The sequence below is a fragment of the Aspergillus glaucus genome (genome assembly GCF_001890805.1).
Source record: "Aspergillus glaucus CBS 516.65 unplaced genomic scaffold ASPGLscaffold_7, whole genome shotgun sequence".
In the NCBI taxonomy this organism is placed as follows: Eukaryota; Fungi; Ascomycota; class Eurotiomycetes; order Eurotiales; family Aspergillaceae; genus Aspergillus; species Aspergillus glaucus.
The window spans coordinates 312,425-339,329 of NW_019170459.1; the positions used below are offsets into that span (position 1 = coordinate 312,425).

General features: G+C 50.5%; 9 protein-coding genes across 9 annotated transcripts; 1 reads left to right on the top strand and 8 right to left on the bottom strand.

The window, feature by feature from the left end:
- Nucleotides 1–3,230: 3,230 nt before the first annotated feature.
- On the bottom strand, nt 3,231–6,156 carry ASPGLDRAFT_45460 (putative forkhead transcription factor Fkh1/2). Its single transcript, XM_022546252.1, has 4 exons — nt 5,640–6,156; nt 4,546–5,589; nt 3,587–4,497; nt 3,231–3,525 (listed from the first exon to the last, which is right to left on the bottom strand). Exons 1-4 carry the CDS (start codon nt 5,754–5,756, stop codon nt 3,453–3,455), a joined length of 2,145 nt encoding a protein of 714 aa, XP_022402190.1. The 5' UTR covers nt 5,757–6,156; the 3' UTR covers nt 3,231–3,452.
- Nucleotides 6,157–6,245: 89 nt separating this feature from the next.
- Nucleotides 6,246–9,207, bottom strand: pacC (putative C2H2 transcription factor PacC). The gene is made up of 3 exons (XM_022541895.1): nt 8,532–9,207; nt 8,194–8,482; nt 6,246–8,121 (listed from the first exon to the last, which is right to left on the bottom strand). The coding sequence occupies exons 1-3, from the start codon at nt 8,838–8,840 to the stop codon at nt 6,605–6,607; spliced, it is 2,115 nt and encodes a 704-aa protein (XP_022402191.1). The 5' UTR covers nt 8,841–9,207; the 3' UTR covers nt 6,246–6,604.
- Nucleotides 9,208–9,402: 195 nt separating this feature from the next.
- On the bottom strand, nt 9,403–10,870 carry ASPGLDRAFT_168649 (oxidoreductase, 2OG-Fe(II) oxygenase family). The gene is made up of 2 exons (XM_022542675.1): nt 10,311–10,870; nt 9,403–10,245 (listed from the first exon to the last, which is right to left on the bottom strand). The coding sequence occupies exons 1-2, from the start codon at nt 10,655–10,657 to the stop codon at nt 9,669–9,671; spliced, it is 924 nt and encodes a 307-aa protein (XP_022402192.1). The 5' UTR covers nt 10,658–10,870; the 3' UTR covers nt 9,403–9,668.
- Nucleotides 10,871–11,153: 283 nt separating this feature from the next.
- On the bottom strand, nt 11,154–14,446 carry ASPGLDRAFT_24521 (putative C6 transcription factor (Mut3); the record flags this gene model as incomplete). Its single annotated transcript, XM_022543396.1, has 5 exons — nt 11,154–12,209; nt 12,261–12,645; nt 12,698–13,309; nt 13,367–14,159; nt 14,218–14,446. The coding sequence occupies 5 exons, from the start codon at nt 14,444–14,446 to the stop codon at nt 11,154–11,156; spliced, it is 3,075 nt and encodes a 1,024-aa protein (XP_022402193.1).
- A 2,208-nt stretch (nt 14,447–16,654) lies between these two features.
- ASPGLDRAFT_45467 (uncharacterized protein) lies at nt 16,655–16,888 on the bottom strand (the record flags this gene model as incomplete). The annotated part of the gene is made up of 1 exon (XM_022546253.1): nt 16,655–16,888. The coding sequence occupies exon 1, from the start codon at nt 16,814–16,816 to the stop codon at nt 16,658–16,660; it is 159 nt and encodes a 52-aa protein (XP_022402194.1). The 5' UTR covers nt 16,817–16,888.
- A 745-nt stretch (nt 16,889–17,633) lies between these two features.
- On the bottom strand, nt 17,634–19,404 carry ASPGLDRAFT_34285 (uncharacterized protein; the record flags this gene model as incomplete). Its single annotated transcript, XM_022544414.1, has 2 exons — nt 17,634–18,870; nt 18,923–19,404. The coding sequence occupies 2 exons, from the start codon at nt 19,402–19,404 to the stop codon at nt 17,634–17,636; spliced, it is 1,719 nt and encodes a 572-aa protein (XP_022402195.1).
- Nucleotides 19,405–20,141: 737 nt separating this feature from the next.
- ASPGLDRAFT_34286 (putative PHD finger domain protein) lies at nt 20,142–22,316 on the top strand (the record flags this gene model as incomplete). The annotated part of the gene is made up of 2 exons (XM_022544415.1): nt 20,142–22,115; nt 22,176–22,316. 2 exons carry the CDS (start codon nt 20,142–20,144, stop codon nt 22,314–22,316), a joined length of 2,115 nt encoding a protein of 704 aa, XP_022402196.1.
- Nucleotides 22,317–22,536: 220 nt separating this feature from the next.
- Nucleotides 22,537–23,750, bottom strand: ASPGLDRAFT_34287 (ketopantoate reductase family protein; the record flags this gene model as incomplete). The annotated part of the gene is made up of 3 exons (XM_022544416.1): nt 22,537–22,737; nt 22,798–23,495; nt 23,558–23,750. The coding sequence occupies 3 exons, from the start codon at nt 23,748–23,750 to the stop codon at nt 22,537–22,539; spliced, it is 1,092 nt and encodes a 363-aa protein (XP_022402197.1).
- A 199-nt stretch (nt 23,751–23,949) lies between these two features.
- On the bottom strand, nt 23,950–25,397 carry ASPGLDRAFT_124049 (Gfo/Idh/MocA family protein; the record flags this gene model as incomplete). Its single annotated transcript, XM_022540452.1, has 5 exons — nt 23,950–24,214; nt 24,267–24,357; nt 24,408–25,106; nt 25,161–25,323; nt 25,377–25,397. The coding sequence occupies 5 exons, from the start codon at nt 25,395–25,397 to the stop codon at nt 23,950–23,952; spliced, it is 1,239 nt and encodes a 412-aa protein (XP_022402198.1).
- Between the last annotated feature and the right edge of the window lie 1,508 nt (nt 25,398–26,905).

The window sequence follows — 26,905 nt, forward strand, 5'->3', positions numbered from 1 at the left end:
CCGCATCCTAACCCAGACTAGCAAGATCACAGCGGACGGCTACCAGGCTTGAGTCCAAGTGTGTCAGTCCGGAATCCTCCGGGGCCCAAGGGCATCCGAACAGACGATATTCGCGCGATTGAGAGTTATTTCAAATGGATCCTGCAATAGCAAGGAGAGCTATGGTAATGGACAGTAGCCCAGCCCGAAATTGCAGCCAACGTGTCTTTCTGCCATCCTTGGAAGACAACATTTGACGGCCCAAACGCTGGAAATGGCCTGTCGTCCGTTTCAGTGAGTAACATGTGGGAAGCCCATAGCAAAGGTCCCGAGCCAGGGGAGAGCATCCCCAGTAGCCCCTGTAGCAGGCTGTGCTGCGGTCCTTAATTGGGACAATTTCTTTGCGACTTGGACACGGTCTACAAGTTGAAAAGAACATCCATATAGCGGCTCTCTGATACACCGTACGATAAAAAATGATCGCTTCTACAGCAGCCAGCATGGATGCAGAGCCCAACAATCAGAATTCTTGTGGGACTGGGTCGTCTAAGTCGCGGAAGAGTGTTGGCGATTCCGCCAGGACGAAAACAGTCGGAATTATGGGATGCTTGACAGGCCCCTTTGCAGCAAGGTTTGCAGTAGTAACCTTTTTTCGATTGAAAAATATGACAGTTGGCCGTGCAACATCCACTTGACAACGCGTGCAAAGTAGTGGGAATCTGCCATGAACTAGGGCAATATTATGACGATGGGCTCAGAAATGACATTCCAAAAGGATGACACGGGTATAAACGCAACGTCAATAGCAACTAAAAGTTGAAGAAATAGCTATAGCTTGCCTTTTCTCGGAAAGCAAGAGAGAAAAATGATGTACGGCGGTAAGCTTTCACCCCAAAAGGCCGCATGGGCTTCCTTGCAACATACGAGACAATCTTTCCGAGAAAGGAAGAAGGAAAAGTGGCCCTTTTGGAATTTTTCGCCCATTATGCACCATAACTATAAAGTCACAAAACATTCCAGGACCTCCTAAGCTCTGCTTGCTCTGTTTGCACCGTGGGAACATTTCATGGAGGCTATGCTTCCCTAATTTACATCTGAGATGACCTCGTTAGGAACCCAGACAACTTTCAAATGTGGCACGGCGACGATCTAAGCCATAACCCCGATAGCTGTTTCATATAACTCATCCAGCAAGTGATGAAGAACAATGATGTTGATAGTGGGTATTGACTGAGAATAGCCCAAGAGCCTCGCTCAAGCTTCGGCACCGTCCGATTATTGGGTGGTTCACCACAGGATTCGATGGAAATACAATACTGCCTAAGCAGCGGCAACAGATACATGTGGGCTTATGCTGCACTGTTTCATACACGATAGGGCTCGCCCAAAATTCAAGTCCCTCTTCTATATCGGCTGCTTTAAACTTCAGGAACACCGCCCTATTTCATAAAGGCGTTGAGCGATGTTTTGCCTTCGTCTGTTGCTCGTGAAGTTGGGATTCTACGACTCAAGTACGATAAATTTGTCTTGAGAGATGCCCGGCACTATTTCTACCGAACAATCTACCACATGTTACGGTGGGATCAGTCAAAGATCTCGACCAAGGTGATTAGCAACATCGGAGACACCCCTACAAATGCTCCAAAGCTAGTTCCTGCGGGTGGCTGGTATCTCGGCACAACTCAAGGTTTGTCGAGAAAAACGAGAACTAGGGAACAGGAAGCCCTAGTTGTGCTAGATTTGGGAAATTGATGTCCCGGCTCCCGTGCCATTTAATCTTATCGTTTCATAATAGAATGAGACATAACCATTCTTAGCGACTGAGATGTGTCATTAGAAAGCCACACTTTAAGCTCCCAAATTACCTGTCTACATTTGCTTATCCTAAGCATGCCACATGTTCGGCAACCTGTCATATGAGTAATATTGGCTTTGAAACTGTGTCGAGGACGTTGGAACCTTCTAGCATCCAGATTACAAGGTTGACCGTACGTCTGCATATGACCAAAGATGAAGGAAGCATCTTCGAATTCTACTCCTTCAGACACGCCCACCCAGTGTCGTCTCATTTTAGAAATACTGGATACATTTTGAATCCCTTGCTACTTTCCGATAACGTGAGGCCGTTCTGTGCTAATCCCAGACAATGCAAGCAGTTTTCTTATGCGGACTGTGGTCTTCCCTTTCAGAAACAATCTCCAAGACGCCCATGACCTTGGACGAAAGATCTCTGTTTAACAAAAGTTCAGGAGTAGAGATTGATCGGTTTTTCAAATCGCATTAATCACCTTCCTGGGAACCTGCGATGCGAAAATAAAAGCACCTGAACTCACACAATGAAATAAAAAAAGTCCCTGCAAAAGCTTGCAAAAATGATGGCTGGAACCTGGGCTGAGTTAACAAAAGCTTGACATATATTGTCTTTTGAAACATAGCCCCAACTAACAGATATGCTGGAAGTTAACCAGCTGCAAGCATCTCCCATCCGCTCATACGCTCATGCGAAGATGTGCTCAAACACAAACCAGAGCATCCAAGCCTGACGTTGAGATTCTACCCGCAACCAAGCGCGGCTTTAGAAAATACTCTCGCTGTTGACTCCAGCACACAATTTCTAGCGAATGTTTCCATCAGAGTTTAGCCGTGCCTGGTCCTGAGTACACTCCCAACAAAGCCCGCAGTCCAGCTTAACAGACTCGCAGGAATTACCAACTTAAGGTGTGTCTACCAGAGCCCAAATATGCAAGCATTGTTCTATCGTCATTCGTCACTTATTGATGCTCCGATGCCACGCTGCGAAACAGTAATTTTCCAGACAGCAAGCTGGGTACACCGGTATACTGCATTAGCAGTTCATAACTACTTCGATCTATCTTGACAGATAAACACCATCCGAATTCTCATATTAACAATAATCCGAAAAGCAAACGAATGACACCAATACAACCTACGGAGCCATCTGGGGCGCGGCCTCCGCTGAGATGATGCAGTATGTTGGATACAGGCTTGAGACTAGACTGGAATGCTTCAATATGTTTGCATACAGACGCCGTCCTTCAAGACCGATGCTCAGATCGACTTGGGCTGATCAGCCATAGCAGTGGTGACCAAATGGAGAAATAAGTCCTAACCTTATGCTATGGGACCTCTTGGAGGAGCAAATGAAGACACATGTTTCGATACGTTCAACTGCTTCAATACCTTCCCTCTACAGTATGTCAAAAAGAAAGTAAGAGATAATAATCATCATTTCATCCATCCATACTCACAAAACCCTTCTACTACTACTATTGCAAAACTGTAAACACCAAGCGATATAAGTAGTCCAGCATAAAAATATAGTCCATCCATGGGCATACGCAATCCACCGCGGCTATTACACCGAACACCAACACCACCTATGCAGAAATAGCTAGCTCTAGCTAGCAAAACAAGCAATGAAATAAACAAGCAAGAGAAAACAAGGAAAGGCATTAGGTTGTAGCTGCGCTCGCGCGCGCCGCGTTACTTAGTTGTCGATGGTATGAGCCGATTGGTTGGAAGCCTCTGTTGTCACTATTAGCAACCATCCAAAGATATATACATAACAAGAGAAAGGTAAACTCACCTTGCGAGATCAAACCCCTCATCCTCTTCCTCATCCTCGTGAACATCCGGCTGGTTCGCCCCATTCGCCTCCCCCTCTCCATCCTCTTCCTTCAAATCAGACAACGACCGTCCATGTCCCAGTCCGTTCGACGTCCCTGGTTTGCTGGGGCTGGCTAAGTTAGGCGGCGGCGGACTACTACTGGGAATACTCCCGAGTCCATCACCGGGTTCAATCCCGCCCTTCAATGGACTCATATCTGGCACCGGTCGTGCAGGGGTACTCCCTATATCCGCGAACTTCCAGAACTGCGCTGGCGAGCTCATAGGCATGAATTTTGACGGGATTTGTGCTGTGGAGGGTGGTGGGAGGCGGGGTTGTTGGCGTTGCGGGGCGGGGGTTATCATGCTTGAGGGTTCTTCGTTGTAGTAGGAGGAGGAGAGGACGGGGGGAGAATTGGCGACGTTGTCGGAGAGCCCGTAGGCGCGGCCTAGGCTGTTTTGGCCGCTGGTGGCGGTTTTGTTGCGGTTTGCGGAGCGGGTTGGTAATGGGGAGGGTTCTTCGTAGTCACGGGCGTTTTTGTGGCGCATTCGGAGGTCTGGGACGCCTGCGGCGCCGCGGGTGCCTCGTTCGGGTGTGTAGGCTTCTACTGGTGCAACGGGGAAGGAGCTGAAGCCTGGTGAGGAGACTTGGGGGGATTTCTTTTCGGCGGAGAACATCGCGCTTAGACCGTTGGCTCGGGAAAAGGGTTCTTTGGTGGCTGGTGATGATGGCGCGGATGATTGCGGTCCTCCTTTGCGCAGCTGCTTCTTCCAGTATTCTTCGCGGTATTCTGGGGCGATCTGCCATTTCATTCCTTTGCCGGGTTCATCGGTTCGACGGGGGACTTTTTGGAATGCTTTGTTTAGGGATAGATTGTGCCGGATGGAGTTCTATATAGTCAGCACACACGTTCACCACAAGAAGGTGACGCAACACACCTGCCATCCACTCTGCGAGTGACGATAGAACGCATATTTGTCCATGATCCAGTTGTAAATACTGTTCAGAGTGAGTTTCTCCTCCTCACTGGAAAAGATAGCCTGCGCAATCAACGTCGCATAGCTATAAGGCGGCTTCAGATCCTTGGCCGAATCCTTGCTGTAGTCGATCTCCTCTGTACTCTCCATCATCATACCCCGGTTATACAACGGCGACTGCTTAGCCGTCCGCGCACCCATGGTATCAGGCGAGCGCGGCGGCGGAGTGACCTGTCGTTTGAGGAAGTGCGGCGCAGGCGCAAGCGACGGTTGGCCATTCGACGTAGGAGGAGGTAGCGGGTCATCGAACGAGGCGGCAGCCGTATTAGCAACGGAGGTCTGCGACGCCTGAGCACCCGGATCCCACGCAACAGGCTCCTCCTCCCCATTAGCCAGCCGATGAGCGCGCTCAACGAAACTCGGATGAATATTCGCCTTATCACCCGGTGTCACAAACATCATTTGCGTATTAGCGATCTCAATAATATCGCCACACGACAAAATAGCATCAACCCCGCGCTTCAGCACCACATTATTCAACCGCACCCCATTCCTCCCATTAACACGTATATGCCAACTCGCCGTCTCCTCCCCGTCGTAGAAAATCTCCGCATGCAGCCTCGACACAAACTTGCTCGGCCCCAAATCCACATGAACCTCCGGCAGCGCCCTCGCAGCAATAGTCACCGGACTCGACTGTTCATCCAGCTTCTGCTCGCGATCGGGCTCACGACCGATGTTCACATGAAGCGTCTTCACGTAGTACGTCCAGTTGCGGCCGGCGATCTTGGCGTACGCCCGGATGCTCTGCTTGTTTTCGGTCTTGGTGTTGGAGTGATCGCGCAGCACACGTACTTCGTCATCGCGGGGGCCGCTGAGGTAGGAGATTACCAGGTCAACGAGGTCTTGGTTGGCGGAGAGGTCTGTTTCGTTTTCGTTGTTGTTTTCGGGGGGCGAGTCGGCTTCGGGGGATTCGGGCTTGACTCGAGGTGGTGAGCGTTCGACCTGCTTATGTTAATATCTCCAATACCAGTAGAATGTTGAGGTAAAGCTACCTTGCGCTTCTTACTGGCTGGGCGACTGGGCGACGAGTCGGGGACGTCCTCGACGTCGGATGTTTCCTGCAGTTGGATTTCCTTGCGGCGCGCGCGACGCCTGTTGGAGAGCGGCATTTTCTTGTCCTTCGTTTTCCTCTTTTTATAATATTTTATCCTTAATATTCCGTTTCGTTCTGTTAGGTCGATATTATGATCGTATCGCGTATATCTCAGCGTTGATTGTTAAGCACGAGCAACAAAGTAATCTTGCACGAGCGTGTTGATGTTGTGCGATAACCACGAGCGTGATCTCAGAGCTCCAAACAGACCAAAACAAGACCACGCAAGGCGACTGGAAGGCGAAAAGAGAATATTGAACCAGGGACTATGTATTTGCCACTGATATAGCGATCCAGAGAGAGAGTTGTGGAGTTGTTGACTGTGGTGGTTAGTTAGAAAGACGCGATCCGAGTGGCCGAAAAGAGGCTGGAAAATTAAAGGCGGAGGAAAACAGTGACGCCACCGGGTTTTTATGAGGTCAGCAGTAAACAGAGAGAGAGAAAGAGAGATATAAATTGTAGAGAATAGAGGGTTATCGTATATAAAATATCAAAATAAGACAAGACGTTGTTTTCAACAATATTATTATCCCAGTCTCGTTCTCAGACAACTGTTTGCGTCATGAGAAATGCAGAATTCGGTATTGGCTTCCATTTGTATACAAGCAAGTACAACTGTACTCCCACTACTGCCGGTGATAAGACTACTAAAATGCACACAATAAGACAACAATGCATCTGCAACCGGCGATCCGTTCCTGCAGCCAAAAAAAAAAACTCCAGTTACATCGCGGACCCGCACAAAAAAGTATCCCATTTCGGCGGTAACAACACACCTGGTAAACAAGAATACAAATAACAAAAGAGATATAGAAACAATCATAACCATAATAAACAGAAGAGTAAAATAGAACAGAAAAGAAACTACATCTTGGAATCGCCATCCTCATCCAACCCGCGTAGAGTCGGATACATGACTGTATCTTCACTTGTCTCACCCGGCCCTTCAGCCTTGACCGCTTTCTCCGTCCCCGTCTCCATTCCGCCCATCGCAACATCCTCTGATGGCGCTTCCGGTTGCTCTGGGGTATGCTGCTCTACTGGTGGTTCTGGAGACTGCATTTGTTGCTCTGCTTGCTCCTGCTCTGCCTGCTGCTGCCGCCGTTGGGCCTGCTCTTCCTCATCATACTCTTCATGATCAATCCGGTAGTTAATCCAACCCCGTAGACCTTCCAGCGCCCGCACCAGACTTACCCACTGCGAATCCGCCCGCTCCGCCACCTCTGTGGCAGCCTGGGCAGTCCGCAGGGTCGCGTCTGCGTCTGCGTCCGCCGATGAAGGCGATGACGAGGGACTACCGCTCGAGTGCAGGGCGGGGTCAATCAGACTGGCTGAAATTTCCTGTCCCGTAGAGGTAGGACCCGCAGACGGTTGCTTGGCAGGTGGGGTGCGGTCTCCATCAGAATCACCATTTTCGGAATCCAAGGAGACCGACATCCTATCGTCCGGTCGCGCCCGCTGGAGAGTGCCTCCTGTGTAGCGACGGCGGTCATCGTGGTCAAATACTCCGCTCAGCGTCGATGGGGGCGCTGCGCTCGATGCAGTCACGTATCCACCTCCCATGGTGTCTGGTACGGTCGCTGATGGGAGTCGCGGGTACATACTCGAGCTGCTACTATCATGGACTGAGATGGGGGAACGACCCGATGTGTACGATTGCGCACTTGATGGTGGCGTCAAGGCAGGAGTGCCCGTAGGGGGCGAGTGTGCCGTTGCGGTAGTGTTCAACATGGGAGCAACAGTGGTCGCCGCTGTGGCATGACTCGGCGGCAGCTGGCTGGGTGGTGAGTTGGTAGCGCGGTAATTCATGCCACCTTGCACGTAGTGAGCACCCGGTTGCGCGACACCTGCCGCAGCGACGTGGTCTTCGCTCTCGTAGATGGTGTTCTGCATCTGCTCCAAGAACTGATCAATGTTGAGCAAATCATTCTTGGTCCGCACGTTTGCCATAGGAGGCAGCTGGTATTGAACCGGCTGTGGGCCGCCATAGCCAGGACCACCACCCCCGCCACCGGCAGGTACGGCCACTGGGGCAGGCATGGGCTGGTATTCAGGGACAGGACCGCCGCTGAGGATGGGAAGCTGCAGGTTTTGCAGACTCAGAAGGCGCTGGCCGATCGCAGCGTACGAGTTGGTGTCGAACTGGCGGCGCTTCAGGTCACCAAAAAACTCATTGAGCGCATCATACCCGCGCTTCTTCGACTCGTACGATACATGTCCAGGGTCCTGGCCCTGATTAAGGGTGTAGTAAACATTGCCGTACGATGGGTTCGGGGGTTGTGCTGGGTGCGAGTGATAGTACTGGGGAGGCCCATGAGGATAGCCCTGGGCCGGTATGGTGTTCAATGCAGGCTCAAAGTAATGAGCACCGGTAGCATATCCTGAAGCCAAGAGGCGCAAGTCAGTCTCAGTCCAAGGGGTACCGAGTAGATTAGAAACGAGGGGGAACAAACCTTTAGTGTGTCCAGGGAACATCATATCAGGGTTCCTGGCGCTAGGCTCAGGAGACCGCACCAGGACCGAGTCATCAGCATGGGTCTTGACATGCTTCTTCAAATCTTGAGGCCGCTTAAAAGCCTTGCCGCAGAAGTCGCACTTGTGCGGTTTAAGCGGAACATGGACTCGAATATGCGAGGTGATATGGTCGCGCTTGACAGTGGTAGTGCGACAGCTACCCCATTGGCAAGTCAAGTTAAGGTTGTTGGTACTCTTGCGGCCGACATGGCGCTCACAAACGTGTTCCTGACTAGTCAGCAACTTATTCGATCAACGAAAGAAAGGTTAGATTTACATAAAGAGCCTCAGGCGAAGGAGATTTCTCAGAACACCCCTGCCATAAACACGCGAGTTCCTCACCCGGACGAGCGGCAGCGGCGGCATGGTTCTGATTCACGGCAGCGGTGGCCGCGGCGGCCGTCGCCGCGACCGAGGCCGACGGCGAAGTAGTCACGGGAGCCGTGGGCAACGATGCTGTCTGAGCAGCAGTCACAGGAGACGTTGCTGTTGCTATTTGCTGAGGATGCTGTTGATGATGGTGCTGGTCCTGCGGCATAGCCGCGGGTGCGGTGGCAGCAGCGTGGGTTTCTTGGTGGTCCGACATTGCCAAGACCAGGAGTGTTTTCTTGTCAATTTCTTGGAAGCAGCGGAATCAACAGAGAGAGAGAGAGAGAGATAGGGGGGGGGGGCAGCCACGAGGGATAAATAGGACTAGATAAAGGGATTATAAGAAAGGGCAAGCAACACGACAGCGTGTGGACGTGGCCAAACACGGGCGCACAAATAAGGGGTCCAACAGTGTTGACTCGATGAGGGGATGACTGTAGGTATCTTTGTAAATATGTAATCACGAGTATTTGATAGAAAAAAGGGGAGGGAAACAGATAGAGAAATAGGCAAGAAAGGTAGAAAGAAAGATAAGGAGAAGCTGGGGGAGACACCGGGGGATATAGACGAGGGGGCCTTGGGACTGCCGAGAAAAATGCCCAGAAACGCCGCCGCACAGCCGGGCGGAAAAAGGCCCAAGACTGGGACAAGACCGGGCCAAGACTGGCTGTGCTGACTGTTCAGGGATGACATTATTATGCACAGTCAGATACATTTGTATTATTCATAGTGATATACTCTGTACTCTGTACTCTGTACATAGTAATAGTGATATTTGTAGATACATAAAAATAAACATACATCTTCTCTACTATGTACAAAGTACCTCGCACTCTTATTACAAGTATGTATGCGAGAATTACTTACGAATAGCACGGTCTTGGCGTATTTGGTAATACCAACCAACCCCACCAAGACTTCCTCTCTCGGCAACAATTCTGGGCATTTCCCCCCGTCGGCCAAGACATTCTCCGCTCCGTCATTCTGCTGCCTAATCCAGTAAGACAGCCTACCACACTCTCTTGCTGGAGTGTAAACATATGAATTAATCATGGCGCCTCCGCGGCGGTTGATACCAACTCCAAATATTCAGTCCAACCTTGATCCCCTCCTTCACTGGAAACGCCCCGTGCCAAGTCTCCGGGATCCCTCGTCCATCCGCCCGGAGATTCTCCCAGAATATCGCGTTTCCTTTGATCGGTTTGAACGTGATTCCTTCTGTCTTCCCACCACTGTCACTGCTACCCTCGCTATCACCATCACACTCCAAAAACCGACACCATGCCTTCGACCCCGGCCACCCCAACTTCGGGAAATTCGTCCCCCCACCTACACAATCCGCCGCCAAATACACCATAAACGTACTAACCCTGTCTCCCCCCCTAGCCGCCGACCCAGCCCAGTCGAAATGATGCCGATAATGCCCCGACGCGTTATACCGCTGCGCCCACATGCGCTCGATATACAAGTGCGGGCGCCAGCCCTGGAACGCGCGCGCGCGGTCTTCGACGCAGCGGACTGTTTCATCGCGGGCGAGGAGGGCGCGATCGGAGAGGCGGACGGATGGGTCGATGCGTTGCGTGCTGCCGTCGTAGATTATGGAGGGGGTGTAGTGGCCGACGCTGTAGTGGTAAGGGTGTTAGGAATGCGGTTCATGCAGGATATCTGCGGGGAGGGGGGGGCTCACCTAACGTCAACTAAATGATCCGCCTCCTTCTCCGTGAGAAAATTCTCGATGTATATCACCAACGGATCCCGGGATAATATATGCACCTTGAAATCCTCACCCGCTTCCCTCCGGGGGCAATTCAACGGTACGTCATCCTCAGGGCTGATAAAGCTATCATCTTCCAGGTTCAATGCGGGAATCTCGTTTCCCTCGGCATCGTATGCGACTGCGTAGTCGAGGCCCCAGGTGTCTTCTTCGTCTCGGGGGAAAATCTGGCTTAGGAGCGGCGCTAGGACGAATATGTAGATTGGGATTAGGTAGAAGAACCACGAGACGACGGTGGATGCGTTGGGGAGGGAGGGCATTGTTTGATTATATAGTAATGGATGAGTATATAAAGTACAAGACAAGAAGAATATATGGGAGATCTCAGGGCATTGAGTCTGCGACGCGGTCACCGTTCGCGATTCTCCAAAAAGGCGTCCAAAAAGAAAGTAAAAAGAGAAAGTTGAACGGTTCGCTAGTTAGTCATCCATCTGGGTTGCACCGTTGGCATTGAGGTTATCCCAATGGCCATACACTCGCAACAGTGTCAACAAGTTGAGTGACGACGGGATGGACGGAGCACAATGTCATCTGTGGGTCCGACATCGGCAGAGATTAACCATCATCGCTTCATCTTCATACGGAGTACAGTACAGAGTGCACCGGAGTACGAGGTAACAGTACATCAATCATCAACTCCATTAGCTCTTTTCTCTATTTACCGTCATTACATATCTTCATAGCCAAATACGTCAACCAATTATTAACATGAAAGTAATCGAGCCCGCCAAGAGTCTCAAAATACAGACAACCCTGCTAATTCCCCACATTCATCCACTGAAGCCAATCCTCATTGAGATTACCGGCCGGCCGGTACGCCTCGTTACTACCAAAGATGTCGTCCAGTGGGATTCCCAGATCGATGCCCATGCCCGTCGGATTGTTCTCGTCGACTCCTGTGGGTACATCCGGCACACCGTTGGGTGCGGGCATTGGCTGCTGGTCCGGCTGGGTCTGCTGGTCGCCGGTCCAGTTCTGGGGCTGGAAATTATACCCTTGCCACATGAAATTCTGGTTCGGAATAGAAACCAAATCAGGACTGCTAACAACTTCGCCAGATGGTGACATGCAGGATATGGGTGACTGGAGCCGGGATTGATTGGGCTGTTGGCTATTGGCAAAGCGGTTTGCCATCGCGGGGTTCATTCCCGTAGGAGTCCCAGTGCCGTTGGCGAACAAAGAGAGATTAGAAAAGTTCTCCAAAGTCGGGGTCGACAGGCCCATAGCGTTAGGATTTCCCGCCATCGTAGTAGTAGACGGCATCCCGGATTGTTGCTCAAATGAGAAGTGCCCATCTTCCAATGTCGACATTGGTTGCGTGGGGTATGCGAATGGGTCATCTGATGGGAACATGATGGGCATCAAGTCAGGGACATTATTAAAGTTGGCGAACTGCTGAGGGAACTGGAATGCCGGTGACGCATCCCGTCTCGCCGCTGTTTGTTGGATGGGAGAGGGTGTCGAGAAATTGGTGTTGGATGGGGTCGACGATCTAGTCTCCGCTGCAGCAGAATCCGGTGTCGAAGGCACCCATCTTGGGGTCGCGGTCTTACTGTGCACGTCGCTGTTGGTGCGGCTATGGCCTCTATGTGCATGACCATCGTCCAGGCTCCTTGGTCGCGCTTCAGCTCTTTGAGCCCTTGCCATCATCTGGATCGGAGTCGTGTTTGCTCTTTGGGGTGCGCGCATCTCAGCCGGAATCGTAGGTCTGGGATTGATTGGTTTGCTAGATGGGGCAGGACGTTTGAGATTAACAGGAGTGACCGAGCTCTGTCGGTTTTTGAGCAGTTCGGGTAGGTTCTTGAATAGACACTGGAGTGGTGGTCAGCTTAGAGACATACAGAGAAGGTTTGGCCAACGTACGTTAAGACTCTGCGAACATCGGTCCGCGGCCAGACTCTTCTTGGCCAACCCAGCCAAGGTGTTTTTACCTTCCATGGCGTCCTTCAGCACGCCATCCTTGGCGGTGGGCGAGTCGGGGTTTTCGAGAACGAAGAAGATTAGGGAGAGAATGGCGAAGTAGGTAGTGTACATCGTGAACCAATAGGAACCATTGAGGAGTCCTCTCTTGTGCATCCCTGTGGTAATATGGACAATATTACGAGAGACGCTGACACAAGCCGCGGCGCATGCGTACGACCGTTTATCTACGCCTTGCGCCTGCGACCCACTGGAAACATAGTGCAAGAAAGGTCGATACATGACGACTTGCACATGTGCGTAGCTAATACGGAGCAACTGTCTTATACTATTTCATTGTCAGCCATGTGCAAGCAGCCAAAAGATGTGAGGAAGCTTACCGCTCGAGTTGAGGTGAGACTTCGGTGCCAGGTCGAAGATCCGGGGGTAACTCCTCCATCCAAGATTGGAGATCGCGCTCGATTTCCCGAATCTTCGCGTGGCTCACCACGTAACGGTGATCCGACTCGGAGCGATATTGCGCATTCTTAACTGGATAGATGTACTTCACCACCTTCATGATGATATTTGCAAGGCGAGTATGAGCATTACAACCAGCCATCAAAGGTGTCCGGTCAAGCGGCATGGGCTGTACGCCTTCAGCTGTGATGAATTCTCCGTCGACATCCATGGGGTATTCTTGGTCGATGTCGTCGTCACTCAGCATCTGCGGCAGCCCAAGAAGGGTGCTCACGTAAACGTCCATTTTGCGGACGACCCAGAATATCCGCTTCCGTAATTCTCGTTCGATGGGGTTGAAATCCGCGGCGACAGAGCGGTGCAGGCCCAGTCGAAGAGCGGAACGAAGGGCGATGCCAACGTACGAATAGCATGTACTCAATTTGGCGGAGGACTGGAGGAAAAGCACCATGAAACAGATGGCTTGTAACGAGGTCAAATCCCGGCAATCGGTGATTTCCAACAGCTGCCTTCCAGCTTTGAAGAATTGGAAGCTTGAGTGCAAGTTAATATGAAGTCATCCTGCGAATACTGGAAAATGAAAGACATACCCCTGACCAATTGCAGTCTCGTAGCCCGACACATCGAGGGTACCAGCCCCATCATCCGAAAACAAACAACCGACGGACATGACAATATAAAGAAGCGGAAGGAACGAGTGCTCTTCATTACTGTACTGTTCAGCAGGGGTATCATAAATCCGATCTAACATGGCATAAAACGAGGGCTCGTGGACAAATCGCATCAGAGAGCAGCCATCTTCAAAGGCATTATGGCACAGCCGTCGCGCGACGTTCCGTGGTGGGAGATCATGCGTAGGAGGTATCGAGGATTCTTGCGGCGAATCGCCCACTGATCTGGGACTGTCCAGCATGGGCGGCATCGGCCGCGACCCCATTGGAGGTGGTTGGATATCGGACGCCCCGAGTTGCTTTCGCAGTCGCTGTAGGAAGATGATGCCCGAAGTATGCCCGTGATAATCCCAATGGCCCTGGTCATCAAGATCCAAAAGGCCCGCACTATCAACCATGGTCTCCAGCATTGAGTCATCTGGGTTTTCTTGGGCCTGCGCCGGTTGCGGTGGAACAGGTGATCGGGGTGCGATTGGGACAGGCTGTTGGGATTGCGACGGTGTCTGTGGCTGCAGCGGTTGTTGCTTGTCCTTTTTGGATGTTGCCAGCATTTGTTCCGTCGCATGCAAATCGAATTGGGGGTCGTCGAGATTGATATCCGGAAGGACAACTCGGATGAGAGCTTCGGCCTTGTGCAGACGATTTTCGAGGGCTTCCACATACTGTGGGGCAGGATTCCGGCGACGATTTGACGGTTGGTCGTAGGTGCATTCTAACGAGGTATTTATGTTAGAAAGAGTTTGGACACCCAACGCCACAGGCCAGCTTACCATAACTATACACAGTGCAATGAGTACACGGCTGTTTCCCATCGCACTTGATCTTTTTGCGTCTGCATTCATCGCAGGCTCTGGTCACCCGTCGTCTCTTCTGCATATGTTTCGGATCGTTCGAGGGCGTTCCCTGGGAGTGGTCCTTATCATCGTAGAAGTGGTCATCATCTTCATGGGCAAGGCCGGCGTGGTTTTCGCCGTAAAGAGGACTCGACGGAGCAGCCATATTGCATGAGGTGTTCGGGAATTGGTGATGGGGACAGATTCATGCACGGATAAGGAGGGGGGGAGAAGGAATCAGCAGGGAGAGGCGCCGAAAGGCGATCCGTCCGAATTGACATTCACAAGGCGACTCGAGCAGGTTACAGACTCATGGGAGTCGCAGTCACTCAGGGGGTGAAAGACCGATAATAGATCCAGTGGGCGATCAACTAGGCCGTGGAATGCGAAATGATCTCACGGCTTTTGATTTTTATTCCTCGATTTGGGGGAAATTGAGTGAATGTGGGCGAAAAGCGATAAGTGATGACGCTATGGTCAACCGCACGATCGCTTTTTGTTTTTCTTTGTAATTTCCTTGTGCGACGAGGCTCGGTTCAATGGAGAAAAGCAGTAACAAAAGGAAAAAGAAGAAAAAAAGAGGTAAAGAGAAGAGAGAAGAAAGAACAAGACGGCAATTACCAAAGAAAAGGGTCCTTTTGGAGACGGTGGATATGGCGCAAAGACACCAATCGGAGACCAGTGCGATGGAGGGAGAAAACGAGGTTGAGTCAGATGGAGAAAGTACTTGAGTCCATTGCTACTATAAAGAAGTAGACGCTGTTAGTAGTAGAATTTCGAATTCGACGGGACAAACAGAAGTGGGAGAGCAATCAAAAGGCGAGGAGTTGCTGGGGGCCGGAGGAATGGATGGCGGCCGTACAGTAGGAGTATTGCGAACGCCCTCTTGGCGATGCAGAGAAGTGTAATAGTATTAGTCAAGCACAATAACAGTAATATCGTGTTGATAATACGAGGAGTAGAAGAAAAGAAAAGGTATTAAATAGACACTCGACCAGGTTCAACTGACAATCGAGTCCAGCGAAGATTCTGGCTGGTCGAAGTTTGGGGTTTCCCTTTTGGGAATGTCAGGTGATGAACCAGTACTTCTCTTCTTTCATGTGGACATCTTCTTGCGAGTTATTTACATTGTTATTTCAAATATGGTCCAACATTTATTTCATATCCTAAGTCTCAAAGGATAGTCCACTGTACAGTACAGTACCTACACTCCAGAACGACATCTAAGCACACGTCTACATACCATCACCATGAGACAATCGGTTAGGGCAGGGCACGCACTCTCGCCTAGGATGATATGATATTCCTTCTCAATTCGATGAATAGGAATTGTCCCTGAGAAAATCCACAAGATGCCACCGATACGCGCAAGGTCGTCAATCCAACAGGCGCCACTAAATGGAAAAGAGTTTAATTTTCAGCTGTCAAAAAGGAACAAGTTTCGCTTGTGAACAATACCCCCCCTCCCCCCCCCCCCTAGAACAGAACAACAGAACAGCGGTGGGGCCCAATTGGAAACTATTGGATATGCAGCGGTCGTGGAAAGTGCCCTGCTGTCATTATCGAAATCCAGAAAATACCAAGCATTTTCCCCTCGTATCCTCGGCCAGTCAAAGCCCGTGAAAACCACCGAGGACCGATTATCGCCGATCATCATTGCCGAGGAAAATCTGAAGAAAATTCATGGAACTTCGCGATGTGGGACTCGGACTTTGCGATCTTCGGGGTTAACACTGAATACACCGAGGCCGGAGCGATTGAGCAGATTCGATGCTCTGAGGTTCTCTATCGCGCGATTAACTCGTCCGAAAGCTTGGTAGAACAGCGCCTCGGACGGACTGGTTTTGCAATCCGGTTAATCTATCAGCCTGTCATGGTGATCGACATGGTCTTATCGCCGCTCAGGTCAAGATCAACTTGTGATTGCGATGCGGTCTACTGCCATCGTCTACAGGGGTTTTACACTTGTGTATATTGAAGAGCACAAAAGCGGATATATTAAAGTCATTATCAGACTTCTAAACACACACACACACACCCATCAACGAGCTGATCTGACTACGCCAGATGCCAAAATATATATTTTTGATACCAGTGATAATCCGGACAAGTCCAAAAAGTAGCTGAACGAACATATTATCTTAGCCTAAGAATTCGATGGATCAGGACGGATGGTACAACCATTTCTGTTTCTCGGTCCCAGAGAATATTTCGGAGCCTTGGGTCTGCATGCGATGCACCGTAACCCACACATTCCCTGGAAAGCATGTCAGTTAACTGCCAGTGCAAGTGTTTTATTCCATGTGAAAACATACACGAATGCGTTTTCAAATGCTTCTAGTAGCTGAGCTCGTTCTTCAACAGTTACATCCTTCTCTCAGTACGCTGGTGGCATAACTTTGGGCATTCTCTCCATCAAAACATAATCCATAAACCCCCCGGGGACCCAGTCTTCACTTCCCTGTATCTCATGCTTTCCATGCAAATAATCTTGGAGTTGATGAGCACCCTGCTTTTGTAAAAAGGTCAATACCATTGATTTCTTTTTGTGTAAGCTTGGGGATATCTGGCTTTGCTTGTTTCGCTCTTTCTTGAGTAGATACCGCTGTTGATCCAATGCATGGTATTCTGAGACGGTTAGCTAGATGATAAGAATAACTACTATTATTGGAAAGATAGCGTACTACATCCGGGTCTTGAGAACAGCCCCTTGACAGCCATCGATGTTGATGCATATAGAGGTCCCGTGTGATTCTGTTTCCAAATATACCCCTTCGGGATAAATCTCAAAGAGACGATCACGACCATGAGATCTAATATTTCCAGTACAATTTAGTAAGTACTCGAGGCGTTTGGGGGATCTCAGTATTTGCCGCGACGCTTCGCAGACAACAATCACACATAACGGAGCATATACGGAGCATATACGGTCTAAGGACCCGGGGCGTTCTCGAGGTCATTTTCTACGCAAATTAGGTCGTTTGAAACCGAAAGTCCGTCATTGTTTGAACGAAGAGCGAGAAAGGCCCCAGCTTGCCAGAGATTACAAAGACAAAACGAAGAATCTGATCTCGGAGCAGAAATGACACATCCCGAAAGGAGATACCATGCAGAGAAGCAACTTAGTGTGAAAGTAAAAGAGCTCGCTTCAGCTTGAGTCGTTGTCTGGGTGTACTCCGCATCTATACAAATGGACTGAGCATACAATTTAAAGGCCCTAAATTTACGGAATACATCTAGGGGGGCGCATGTTTTACCCATGTTACTTTTTTTAATATTTCATTTAGATATCCACTAGCAAGAATCTGAATCAGAAGTGATGAACAATCACGAAGAGAAAGAAATAAAACAAGTCATGAAACGCATCCCGCGGCAAAGTCATGAGGGTAGAAATGGCTCTCATGGAACAACATTCGAACCAAGGCCTCCATAGTATAACGCGCATCATTTCCCGCATTATGCAAATACCACCCCGTAATTCCAAACGTTGCAAGAATACTACCCAGAGACCGCACGTTCATCTCCTGTCTAGACACGCGGAATAATTCAGCTGTATCGACCGTGTCCAGGAACACGCCCTTCTCCTTGGATTCTCTGAAGAGGGGCACACCCAGGTCGAGGAAGAAGTTGACATCCGCAGATGGGTTGTGTCCCACAAGGACCACGTTGCGTCGTTCAGCTTGGGCGTCTTCACCGCCTGCGGTCTCAGGGAGGTAAGATCGGAAACAGTTGTCCACAACTGACGGCATGTCCTCTAGCTTGACCCATTCGCTTTCTCCAAATTCAAATCTATCGGGACATCCGGGGACAAAGTCATGGTTGATGATGTGACCATATTCCACTACGCGTAGATGGCGGGATTTGATTCGGGAGATCCAGTTGGCGGCTTCCTGGCCTGGAGCAGTGCCGGCTAGGTCCCGTGTGTCAAGTATCGAAAGACCAACCTCGGTGATCTGAGAATGGCATCGTTCGTTGCATTCAACATCGACGCTGATAAACACCGGCTCGTTTAGGAATACATACGGAGCGGGCTCGTCGAAACTTGGGGCCAGCTGAACTGATTTCCACGCCGGTTCTTCTCCTTCCGCCACCCCCTCGTTTGGCTGCTGGCTCGACTCTTGCTGATTGGAGGGGTCAGGGTCCTGGTTGTTGGAGGGATCACGACGCAGGCCAAAATAGGTTTGCATTCGTTTCAGACACCGGATCCATTTGTGCTCCGTCTGGATACGGACGAGCTGTTTCTTAGCCTTTGAGGCACCTTTTTTGTTCTTGGTCAATTTAACTGCTGCTTCGATCTTTTGCTCATAAGCCTGGTATTCCGGAATTGCGTCGTTTTCAAATATGCTGTTCGGCACAGGTTTTATGCGCGACTCGAGGTAATCTTTCATCTCCCGGCTGGTACTCCGACCAAGGAATATGGGCTGGGGGGTGCCGTCTTCCTGGAAGTTCAGGACGAATCCATCGCTTGATGGAAGGGAACAGGTGGTTTCGCATTTCCGATTAATGTCTTTGAGTAGTTTTTCGACCTGGCTGACAGGAACGAGGAGGAGTGGTTGGGGGCTGATGTGCAGCGGGACATGGATGTAGTATCTGCCAGTCGTTAACATTGGTATCTAACAGCAACTGGCAGGTGTAGACTTACATGTTCCACCGACGTTTCCAGAATTTACCCTCATCAAAGAAAGCACTTGCGACGGGCTGGGAGGGGTCTCCGTGGATGAACCGGTATGGGAATCTGGACACGGCGATGAGAGGGCAAAAGCTACTAGACACGCATACCTCTGTTTCCTGGGCCATTGGAGGATCCTCAACAATGGTGACAGACTGGTCCTCGGATTCATCTTTCGGTGCCTCCTGGTTTTGGTCTTCTGAGTGGACGATGGTCTTGGGGGCCTCGGCTTCCTCGACTGGCGCTTTCTGAGAGGTTTCGTCCTTGATCTGCTGTTCGTGAACTGACGCTTTATGAGAAAGTTCCTTGGCTGCTGCATCGTCAGGCTGAGTCTCAGGAACCTCGACGACAGACACAGTAGGCACAGGCACAGGCATTTTCAACCGGGTGTTTGTCTGCAACAGAGATCCGTCTCCGTCCCCGAAAAGCAACTTGAGACGTTCTGCTCTGCCCATTTTCACGGATAAGTACTGAGAATTGAGTTAATTAACATTTCCACAAAATGAACCATGAAAATGATTGCAAGAAAGGATGAGGATGAGATGAAGAACGGAGACTTGAGAGGAAGGAGCAGGGAAGAGGCGTCCCGCAGAGCAAACAAGGAGCGACAAACAAGTATTCATTGTTAGTCGCAACTTTATGGGATATAGTATCAGGCATATTCACTCTGAGCGCATTAGTGCCATATTGCCAGATTCACTGTTGCCGGTCATTATTTATATTGCACGATTGAATTGGTCAACATGGAATTCCCACTTAAGAAAATCATTTTGTCGACAACATCACTATGGCCAGTAAAGCCATATGAGCTGTCAGTTTAATGCGCTACTTCATTTTCCGCGTGTTGCTTTTGTCGTTGTGTAACTTCATGTGTTGCTCTGAGCCTCTGAGGAATGGAATGAAGCTATACAACCCGGAACAATATTTGTGCCGCCACACCGAGACCGACGCCTGAGATCGCATCGCATCGCATCGCAACAGATTGTCCCCTGCCATCCCCATTCCTTCGCTAAGACGTCAACTCCTACCAGGGATCTCAATCTGACAGCGTCTTTCCCTCTATCAACATACATAATTCGCTTAATTTTCCCTGACAACGTCTATGGAAGCTCCCCGATACTCCTGAGCTGATCCTATCTCCACCTCCGCCTCCGCATCTCAAGCCGCGCCTCTAACTACACCCTGAAACAAAATGGCCATGCTAGATGGATACGACGACGATGAGACTGGTGGCGTTATTCTCGACGGCCCATTCGACCCTGACGCCCAGGCAACCGTGACCGATTACATCGACTACACCGAATACCTCCCAGCAGACCTCATTCGATCCCTCACTCTCATCGGTGGCTTGGACGACCGCTACATCGAAGCCGCGCAAAGCGTACATGAACTGACGAAAGATTACGGTCAGCTACCCCAGATCACCCCCGATACGCGTCCGCACCCCCAGAACCTCCGCAAAGACATCTCCTTCCAGCTCGACCGCGCCATCAACGCCCGTGAGTCCGCCTACGCGGAGGCCTGTCGTCTTTACGATGTCGTCGACCATCACTTCAATCGGTTAGACTGTATCCGAAAGAAGCTGGAGGCGCTTCCCAAGCCCTCGTCGCGCGAGCCTACTCCCGATCCTGCCCAGGCCGGAAAACGCGCTCAACCAAGCAGGAAGAAAGGGGCGGATGCACCAGGACGGACGCGCATCACGTTGCGCTTGGATGGTGATAATGTGACTCCAGGACAAAAATCACGGAGTCGGCGGTCCGCGCTCTCTGCTGAGCACCTGGCCTTCAATCCGGATTCGCCTATTGCTAGCACGGAACATTCGGACGACGAGACAGAGCCCAAGCCGCGACCTTCAGCCGAATCACAAGTGTCAGGGATTCCAGCCAAAAAGGAGAAGACGCAGAGCAGGCGATCGCGGCCCTCCGTCTCAGGTGCAACCGTGTCTACCAGCAATGCATTGGCGATGCTCCGACCTCCTCCGGAGGGTGCAAAGCCTGGTAGCGAGGACATGCCATGGCTGCGTCTGACGGAATGGGAGATGACGAAATTGCGCAAGAAGATGAAGAAGAACGCAGTATGGCAGCCCAGTGAGGTCATGATCCACCGCGAACTTGCTCTACGTGGGCGCGGCTGGGAAGCCTACAGAGCAGCCAAGGCGCAGGCAGACGCCGACGGTACTGAATTTGTCGACTGTGATGACATCGCGAACACCTATATTCCTGGCAAGTTGATGAAGAAAAGCGACGCCACCAAGGAAAATCTTTCTATGGCGGAAACCAAGCTGAGCAACCGCGGTATGAAATTGAACGAAGCAAAAAAGCTGAAACGAGAGAATCTCGCGAGGGAACAGGCTGCTGCCACTGCCGCTGCGGCCGCCGCTGAAGCACAGGGCATACCCATACCCGTCAGCCTTACTATCGGAATCGAAGAAGACGCGCCGGAAAAGCTGCCTACACGGGCATCAAAGAGAAAGTTAGAAGAGTTCCTACCAGCTGATGCAACAGCCCAGGCAAGCGACGAATCTCGTGCTTCTCGTTTGACTAAACGCCGCAAAGCCAGCGATGATGATATTCCAACGGATCCTCGCGCCAGTCTATCCAGCGCATCAGTGAACACTAGCACTTCTGTCACGGCAACTGCCAATGTCCCCATCGAAAATACAGCGCCAATAGTTGACATCAAAAAACCATCTCCGCCACCAGCTGAACTAAAGGCTGAACCAGCAGCAGCCGCTCCCGCTCCCGCCCCCTCTACGGATGACCACTTCGCTACACCAAACCGACCACCCTCACGAGGCCGCTCCATCTCCCTAGCAGAACAAGCAACCACGCTTAACGCCCCCGGAGGCCGCGATCTCCGCCGCAAAAGCGCCACTCCAGCCCGAAGAACCCCCATCCCAGTCCCCGAAACCGGACCTACTCGCCGTCGAAAACGCCCCGCTCCGGGACCAGTGTCTTCAGGACAAGACGGCGGAGCAGCAGTCAGCTACGGCCGTCGCAAGGCGAAGATGAGCAAGAAGCGGCCCGGGACGCGCGAGCCCGACCAGCGGGATAACGTCCGTATTGATGAGGATGGAGTGTTGGAGGAGATTGATTCCAATGAACCGCGGTATTGTATGTGTGGGGACGTGAGTTTTGGGACAATGATCTGTTGTGAGAATCCTGATGTAAGTCGCCGCCTTGTATGTCCCAGGTACTATCAAAATCAAAACTAACATTCCCGGCAGTGTGACAAAGAATGGTTCCACCTCGACTGTATCGGTCTCTCAGAAGTCCCTAGTCGAACAGCAAAATGGTTCTGCCCCGATTGCCGGGTCAAGTTCAACAAGGGACAAGATGGAATTGTCAAGATTGGTTCTCGTCGGTAATTGGATTGCATTTGCATTGGATTGGGATGTATTCTATTTTTTTTTTTTTTTTTTTTGACTGCTCTTGGTACGATACCACGGTGTTCGCGTCGTTCAAGGTTCTGTTTACCGTTTTGATTCAAGCATGGCGAAAGGACGGTGTTCTGGATTTTGTCGGTCCTCAGCTTATGGATTCACATATTAATCAGACCGTTAATCAAGAGGATTTCCAGAATGATAACTATGCCATAGACTCAGACTTCCCAGCATACCGACTCTTCTCATCAAACTCGGGTTTTACAAGTCCCCTTTCCTCTTTGACCTTCACCTGCAATCCCTTCAAAATAGCATAAATCGTCCTCAAAGTCGGCGTGGAAACACCCAATCTCTCCCCTTCTCGTAGCGGCTCTCCGACAATATTCTCGATTTCCATATAATTGCCCTACCTTGTTAACCCCCGAACACCCTCCAAAGAAGTCACAAGCCAGAGGGACTGACATACCTTCTCAACATCCTGACACATACTCGGCCTAAAAAACGCCTCTGGCGGATCACACCTAACCGCCTGCTCAATAACCCCCTCTTCATCTTCATCTCCATTAACAACCCTAACCCCCAAAGCCCCCGCAACAGCAATAGCCTCCCTCATAGCCGGTTTCACCAGTTCATCGATGACATGCTCGTAGACGCGCATCCGGGTGATATCCATACGCAGTATCGCAGAGATGGGGTTGAACGAGGCATTGTAGATGAGTTTCCGCCAGCGGGTTGCGGGGACGTCGGGGTCGTGTTGGACGTCTACGATATTGTGGTTGTTGGGGGAGTTGTAGGCGGTTATGAAGGTTTGGGTTGCTGTTGTTGCTCTTTCAGATAATTCGCCATTACCGCTATTCCGATTGCGGGAGTAAGGGAAAGGGCCTAATCTCACACGATCACGATCATCATGCCTGATAAACCCGGGTTCGACCTCTGTGGCGCTGGTGAAGGAAACACCGGAGATGATGGGGTTCGTGGGGAATCGCTCCCGAAACGGGTGCTCGATGTTGATTCCGTTCTGGATGAGGATTATGGAAGTGTGCGAGGGTGTTACCGCTGGTACGATTAAACTGGGGAGAGATGGGGGGATGTCGGGGGTATTTTTTGTGGTCAGGATTATGTAGTCGAATGTTTTCTCTTCCTTATTTGGAATTGTATTTCTGGCTTTGATTCTTGTTAGTGGAAATTCATAATTTTGGGTATAAGGGTATGAGATGAGTGTGTACTATGTGACGGTCTCCAACTTTGAATATAGCCATGGTCCACTGAATCAATAGTGAAGCCGTTTTTCTCGACGACGGCGTAGTTGGAGCGCAGGATGGCGGTTACTTCTGCGAGGCCGCCGGTTTCAAGGGCGTAGGCTGTTACGGTGCCTATGCCACCGCTGCCAATTAAGAGGACTTTGAGCTTTTGGCTCATTTCTGTAGCAGGGTGTATCAGGGTATGTTGATAGTGGGAGTGTGTTGAGGATCAGTTCAATTGGAGATAGAGGGGCTTCCCCGCTTCCAATCATTGATAGGGCGTGCTAGATTGTGGGAAGTATTTGTCTACCATTGATACCGTTGATAAAGTGAATGAATGTATACAGTAGTATTGTCTAGAGTACATAAGCCATAGTCTATTTCAAAGCCCACTTCCCACCCTCGCTGGCAATCTCCACCGGCCGCTTCTCGTCCAGCGAGACCCGACCCGCCTGCAGAATGGCAGTCGTGGCAATCGTATTCTTGAGCGTCGGCAAGGGCCGTGCATCAAGCTCGTCGAGGGTTACCCGGCCCTCGTTGACAGCAGTGACTGCGTCGATGAACTTCTCGAAACTGATGTATCCGTAGCCTGTTTGGCCGGCGAAGTTTCCTGCTTCGTCGGGGGCGTAGCGCATGTAGAAGCTGGGATTGTGAGTATATGATTTTGAATGGGGGTTTGATGAGGGTAGCTTACGGGTTCACCCAGATGAGTCCTTGGTCGTCGCCGGTGACATCGTAGCCTCGCTTGGCCTGGTTGATGCGGACTTCGCCCTTGGATCCCATGTCTACATGGTCAGTCAGCGCAATTGGCGACGAGATGGGAAGCGAAACTTACAGTGGAAGTACTGATTCGAGTGAACACCCGCATTGTGCGGTGCCGTCCAGCTGGCAGTATACACAGCAGTAGCATTCTTCGAAGGATCACTCTTCTTCCTCCAGTCGACAAGCAGAGTGATAGTATCCTCCGTCTCCGGCGCACATCCCAACTCAACCGCAGCTCCAGTCGAAGCAGATGCAGTAACCCGGACAGGAGTATACTCTGGCACCATGCTCTCACAAATATCAATGTGGTGCGAGTTCAGATAATACGAAATATCACTGTCCTTACCAGCCCACGCCTTGAAGGTCTCGAGCTGACTCTTGGGCTGGCTCATGTAACTATAGAAGTAGTTGAAGTCGCCCAGGTTAAGAGCTTTGTGGCGTGCATCTGCGTAGGCGGGGTCGAACCGCTTGTGGTGCTCGACGAACACGAAGACACCATGCTTGCGCGCCTCCTCGACCAGGGTCAGATGGTCCGAAAGGAGCTGAGTGGCGGGCTTGGTGATGAGGACGTGGATCTTGCGCTGAATGGCGTACAGGGCGATAGGGAAGTGAGTCGGGTCGGGAGTGAAGATTGTGATGGCCGAGCCGGGCTCGAGAGCATCAATGGCTGCTTTATAGGCATCGGGGTCCTTCTTGTCGTCGGCTGGGAATGAGTCGAAGGACACGTCGAGGCCGTTGTAGGTCTCGGAGATGTTCTTTTGGAGATGCTGGCCTGTACATTGTCAGTGTATTGATCCCTTCTGTCCATGATTGTCTTATGACTTACGAATGCCTGGGTATTTGGCACCGGAGACACCAACCATGCTCAGCTTCCCAACCTTGCCTCTCCGCCGGAGATCGAAAAGGGACAACCCCACGACTCCTACCTTCTTGTCTGAACCCGAGGCAGCACCACCGACGAAACCGGTGGTGTATTCACCGGTTCCAACCTGTCAATGTGTAAGCTTTAACCATCGTACTATATAGATAAGAAGAAACATACCATCAAAACACTTGGAGCCATTTTGAAGAAGTTGACTCGATATCGTTAACAACAAGAAACCGTTTCAATTCAGGCAATGAACGACACAGAAGAGAAGAAGAAAGGATGGAGGGCGCATTGCGATTGAAAATATTTTGTACCCCGGTAGCTCCCCGCGATTTGATGATGACAAGAGGAATTATCCGCTGTTCAATAGCCGACAGTCACCTGATTTCGCCCAGATATATCATGTTCTGCTTTTATATCTATTCCTGACTTCTTAATTCTATGTAGAATACCATTTTCATTCTCTGGTACAGTCAAAAAATGTATTCACCCTCGATATGCACCGTGCTACATACTGCACTCGAATATTTGCAGTCGGTATTTGAATGACAAAACAGGAAACCAGATGAGGGGTATTCCCGGGCAAGCTCTGATTGGCCAACTATCAATAGCCGACCCCATAAATGACAAGCGCTGAGTGGGGAGCCGATCGGCTAAATACGTCCCCGGAAAAAGGGAACATTCACCCTCACTACGTATAGTCTGTCATACATCTGTGAAATGTCACAAGTCCAGGAACTTGCAGCGTTCTTTAACGTGTGTAAAGCCGGTTGGAACCAAGGCATAGCCAGCGCCTAGAAGTGGGACGACGGTTCAACCAGATCGAGTCTTGGGACTCATTCCACCTGCAAGATACATACTTGGTCCGAGATGCAGATGATGAATCGATAGTAAACACCTTTACCGCGCTGGGCCCAGAACAGTGGCCGCAAGTGACGAATACCTGCGTATACAATCGAATACAAGGCACCCATAAACTGATCATAGTCGAATTAACCGCGGGGCTATGCGACATAAAACCATTATGATATACAATCGATAAAGAGAGGTGATGTGTTCCAGTGACAAGTTCCTCTCGTACATGATTAATGCTAGAAGAACTGTCATGGTCAGACATGAAACATCGAACATGTCTTTATCCCAAGCTGCTGTCAGTGTAGCCTAAGCCCCAACGAAGTCGTCTATCAGTACGCTCGCCTCTACACCACTGGCCGATTACGGCGAATAGAAGTCAAGTTCTTCATTGCATGCTGTCTTTTGGTAAATATCATGATCAGCTTTGTGAGACTGGACGAAGGGTTCGCGTAGTTACACATATGCGGTCGTTCGGGCTACTTATTGAAGGCATAGTTACTTTCTCAGGATTATATAGTTGCTAGGGCTATAGCAGCGCAAAAAGCAGCACAACTTTGAAGCACAACAGGCCGTTCATGGCCTTGAACGCTCGTTGTAGGGTTTCTGGATTCCCGTTTGCACTGGACATTTTGAGCCCCGGTTTACATATTAGTATCATGGTAAACTCATGGCTGAGAAGAGGTGCCTTGCTGAAGTCGATGCCGGCAAAGGTCATTGAGAAAATATCTAAGCCAAAAGAAACAACAGAGCCGGCACGGGTAATCTATACATATCCCAACAAGGTCTTTTGCGCGATCATCTCAAAGAAAGCATTTGTGCATTACGAGCATGCCACATCAACAGTCACA

Excerpts from the sequence above, each read along its gene's own strand:
- pacC (XM_022541895.1), bottom strand. The coding sequence starts at position 8,840 with ATGTCGGACCACCAAGAAACCCACGCTGCTGCCACCGCACCCGCGGCT. Across the intron at positions 8,483-8,531 it reads CTTCGCCTGAGGCTCTTTAT|GAACACGTTTGTGAGCGCCA; the intron begins GTAAATCTAACC and ends CTGACTAGTCAG. Across the intron at positions 8,122-8,193 it reads GTTCCCTGGACACACTAAAG|GATATGCTACCGGTGCTCAT; the intron begins GTTTGTTCCCCC and ends TCTTGGCTTCAG.
- ASPGLDRAFT_45460 (XM_022546252.1), bottom strand. The coding sequence starts at position 5,756 with ATGCCGCTCTCCAACAGGCGTCGCGCGCGCCGCAAGGAAATCCAACTG. Across the intron at positions 4,498-4,545 it reads ACTCGCAGAGTGGATGGCAG|AACTCCATCCGGCACAATCT; the intron begins GTGTGTTGCGTC and ends CTGACTATATAG. Across the intron at positions 3,526-3,586 it reads GAGGGGTTTGATCTCGCAAG|AGGCTTCCAACCAATCGGCT; the intron begins GTGAGTTTACCT and ends TAGTGACAACAG.
- ASPGLDRAFT_168649 (XM_022542675.1), bottom strand. The coding sequence starts at position 10,657 with ATGCCCTCCCTCCCCAACGCATCCACCGTCGTCTCGTGGTTCTTCTAC. Across the intron at positions 10,246-10,310 it reads GATCATTTAGTTGACGTTAG|CGTCGGCCACTACACCCCCT; the intron begins GTGAGCCCCCCC and ends TTACCACTACAG.